The sequence below is a fragment of the Cryptomeria japonica genome, chromosome 8 (assembly GCF_030272615.1).
Source record: "Cryptomeria japonica chromosome 8, Sugi_1.0, whole genome shotgun sequence".
NCBI lineage: Eukaryota > Viridiplantae > Streptophyta > Pinopsida > Cupressales > Cupressaceae > Cryptomeria > Cryptomeria japonica.
In genome coordinates, this window is record NC_081412.1 from 727355733 (window position 1) to 727359440 (window position 3708).

General features: G+C 33.2%; 1 protein-coding gene across 1 annotated transcript; it reads right to left on the reverse strand.

The window, feature by feature from the left end:
- Positions 1 to 2427: 2427 nt before the first annotated feature.
- On the reverse strand, positions 2428 to 2994 carry LOC131857949 (ethylene-responsive transcription factor ERF095-like). Its single transcript, XM_059210743.1, has one exon. It carries the CDS (start codon positions 2992 to 2994, stop codon positions 2428 to 2430), a length of 567 nt encoding a protein of 188 aa, XP_059066726.1.
- Positions 2995 to 3708: the final 714 nt, after the last annotated feature.

Genomic DNA, 3708 nt, shown 5'->3' on the forward strand with positions numbered 1-3708 from the left:
GACTGCAGAACTAAAAGCAATCATAAAATTACGAATGACTGTAGCTTGAGTTGGAATGTTTCTATTGGATAAGAAAGAGGGGTTGGTGCTCCTTGAGGCTTTGTGGCTTCTAAATTTTGTAAACTGAGTTGGTGCTCTATGAAATAATATAAGGAATCTTACCGAGTGGTTTTTCTACCCCAGGAGGGTTTTCCACTCATGAAAATCATGGTGTTATGTGCCTTGTCTTGTCTCAGTTTGTCTTACTGGTTTATGCTCTGATACTTCATGTCTTTAGCTCTTTTTATTTCATACTCAGTTTTGTTGAATTTATGTGATGCAATCTTTGCAATACTCGTTTAGATGTTTCATGTTTTTGTAAAAGACTCAATAACATTTTATTTTCTGAAAAGCATGAATCAAGTTTTTCAGTTGGTCTTATTGTGTAATTCTTGCTTCGTTAAAAGTGTTATATCAAGGTGTGAAGTCTCATTTGTTCAGTCTTTTCAACTTTCATTCATCTGTGCTTATTGTGAAACAAAATTGCCAAGTTGAGAAGGAGTTCTTGTTAAAATTGTTACACTCTGATTCACCCCCCCCCCCCTCTCAGAGTGTCTCCACTTCCAACAATTAGTGATCAAAGGAATTGAAAGGCTAAAACAACAGCTTACATTTGGAAGACTTCTGAATGACAGTGAAATTAGATTGATGCAGATAAACAAAGAGTTGAATAACTAATTGCATTATTCAGTAAGACATTTCAGATCATACAACACAATCCTTTATCAAAATTAAATTATAATATTAGAAAGACACTAGACTTCAACAAGTATAATTACCAAACAAGCAGACCAACGATAAAAAGCCAAGTATACTAAAGCAAATATCTCAGAGAAAGCCCAATGACAATTTAGATTAGGAAAATATTGTGTATTATATAGTTTTGAAGTTTTGTATAAAATTGGAAAGTTTGGTTCAGAATCAACAACGAATGTAAAACTCACTGTGGGACTAAGAAATTAGCGTGTCCTGTAAAGAAGAGCACCACGAAGCAGTTATTATTTCACTAGTGAGAAGAAGCTCTTCCAAATAATCCACACCCATATCCTCCAACTCCATCACAGATCTCTCACTGCCTCACATGTTCTTCTGTCTTCTTCTTTTGCAATATGATCTCCACTTCCAAGACTTTCCTCCTCGAATGCTTGTGAACTCATGAAATGACAGTTTATTATAGGAAGGTTGAGGATAGCTCTTGGGCCTCAACCATCATCAAAATGACTCACAAATTATTTAGAATTGATGTTTTCAAGTGAATTATATCAGTATCAAAGGAATTGAAGTCTTTAAAAAAAATAAAAGTGAAACTAAGTTGACACACAGAAACAAAGAGTTGAATAGCTAATTCTATTAAACTAAACCAAACTTCTCATAGAAATTTCTTGAAATCTTTTGGATATGATTGTGTAAATTATTTTCCATCAACATTTCAAATCATATTTCATGATCCATCATGAAAATGGAGCGAGCCAAAAAAGAGAATAGTTTACTACAAATTATTTAGAATTGATGTTCCCAAGTGAATTATATCAGTGGTCAAAGGAATTAAAGGCCTTAAAAAACTGAGCTCATGTTTGGAAGACTTTCAAATGACAATGAAACTAGATTGATGCACAGAAACAAAGAGTTCAATAGCTAATTCTAATAAACTAAATCAAATTTCTCACACAGTTATCTGGAAAGCTTCTGGACATGATTGTGCAAACATTTTTCCATCAATATTTCAGATCATATTCCATGATCTATCATCAAAATAACATGAGCCAAAGAAGATAATAATTTACATCAAATAATTTAAAATTGATGTTTTCAACTGAACTATATCACTGATCAAAGGAATTGAAGGGCTAAAACAACAACTCACATTTGGGAGACTTTTGAATGAAAGTGAAACTAGATTGACGCAGATAAACAAAGAGTTGAATAACTAATTTCACTATTTAGAATAATGATGTTTCTATAGTTCATAATGATTTTAAATAGTTTTTAAGATAAAACTGTATTAAGTTATTTACAAAAATTGACATTTCAGAGTTGAATAACTAATTTCACTATTTAGAATAATGATGTTTCTCTAGTTCATAATGATTTTAAATAGTTTTTAAGATAAAACTGTATTAAGTTATTTACAAAAATTGACATTTCAGATCATACTGCACAATCCATCGTGAAAATTAGATAATAAAGAGACAAGACAGTTTAAACAAGTGTAAATAACAAACAAGCAGATCAACTATGAACCTGGAAAAAGCCAGTTAAACTAAACTAAATGTCTCACAGAATGCCCAATGATTAGGAAAATATTGGGTATAATATAGTTTTGAAGTTTTATATAAAATTAGCAAGTTTGGTTCAGAATCAACAGTGATTATAAAACACACCGTGGGACTAAGAAATTTGCCTGTCCTGTAATGAAGCAGAGCACCACGAAGCAGTTATTATTTCACTAGTGAGAAGAAGGTCTTCCAAATAGTCCACACCCATATCTTCCAACTCTATCACAGATCTTTGACTGCCCTCACCTGTTGTTTCTTCTTCTTTTTCTTCTTTTATAATATGATCTCCACTGTGAAGACTCTCTTTCTCCTCCTTGAATGCTTGTGGACTCATGAAATGAGAGTTTATTATAGGAAAGTTGATGATAGCTCTTGGGCCTCTAATGCTGATGGCAGCTCTGTCATAAGCCATGGCTGCTTCCTCTGCATTATTGAATGTCCCAAGCCATATTCTAATCCCTTTTCTGTTTGAGTCTCTAATCTCAGCAGCATATTTCCCCCATGGCCTTTTTCTCACACCTCTGTAATGCTTTTCTCCCCCAACTTGCTTCCTTTCATGCCCGATCTCATCTCTATCTCCACGAGAACTTAGTGGTATTTCATTTACTCTAACTTTCTTGATAAGAATGGGTCCATTGTATTCTCCTCCTCTCTTGATCTGTACCTTGGAGGTGGTCATTGCTTTTCCTTTGATTGGCAGATGAGGATTCCCAATTGAATTGGTTGAGCATTAGAATTTTTCCTTTTATACACAAACCAGTGAATTAAAAAACGTTTGACTCGTGTGCTAAGGAGAGGCCTTGTCAACTTTTGCCGGCCGAAAGACCCGATTGCAAAATTTTCTTTGTTAAATTAGGGATTGGTCTAGAGTTGGACAAATTAAAAAAATGACAAAAATGTCGTGTGCTTTGAATATTCTTTAGGAAATAATGATAAAAAACATATGGAAGACAGTATAATGTCGTCACATCTCCCATGTTGGTCCACTTTGGCACCTTAGGGTTTTGGAGGTTAGTTCAGATTTCAAAGTTTATTGCACATGGGTGGCCCAACGGTCGTTTTCGTTTTGACGATTTTTAGAAGTACTCGTGAAGTAAGTAATATTACGTGAGGTCATTGCCAATAGTTGATTTGACTCTTACAATCTTTAGATTTGATGAGGTGGCATGGGGCATTCTAGATTTGATGAGGTGGCATGGGGCATTCTACATTTGAGAAAATTTAAATTTATGTTATATTTTGGATTTCAATTAATTAATAAATAAAATTAAATATGTATTTGATTCAAAAATTTAAAATTGTGTTATATTTTGGATATCAATTGATTAATAAATAGAATTAAATATGTATTTGACTTGAAAATTAAAATTGTGAATTTAGGGGAATGGATATC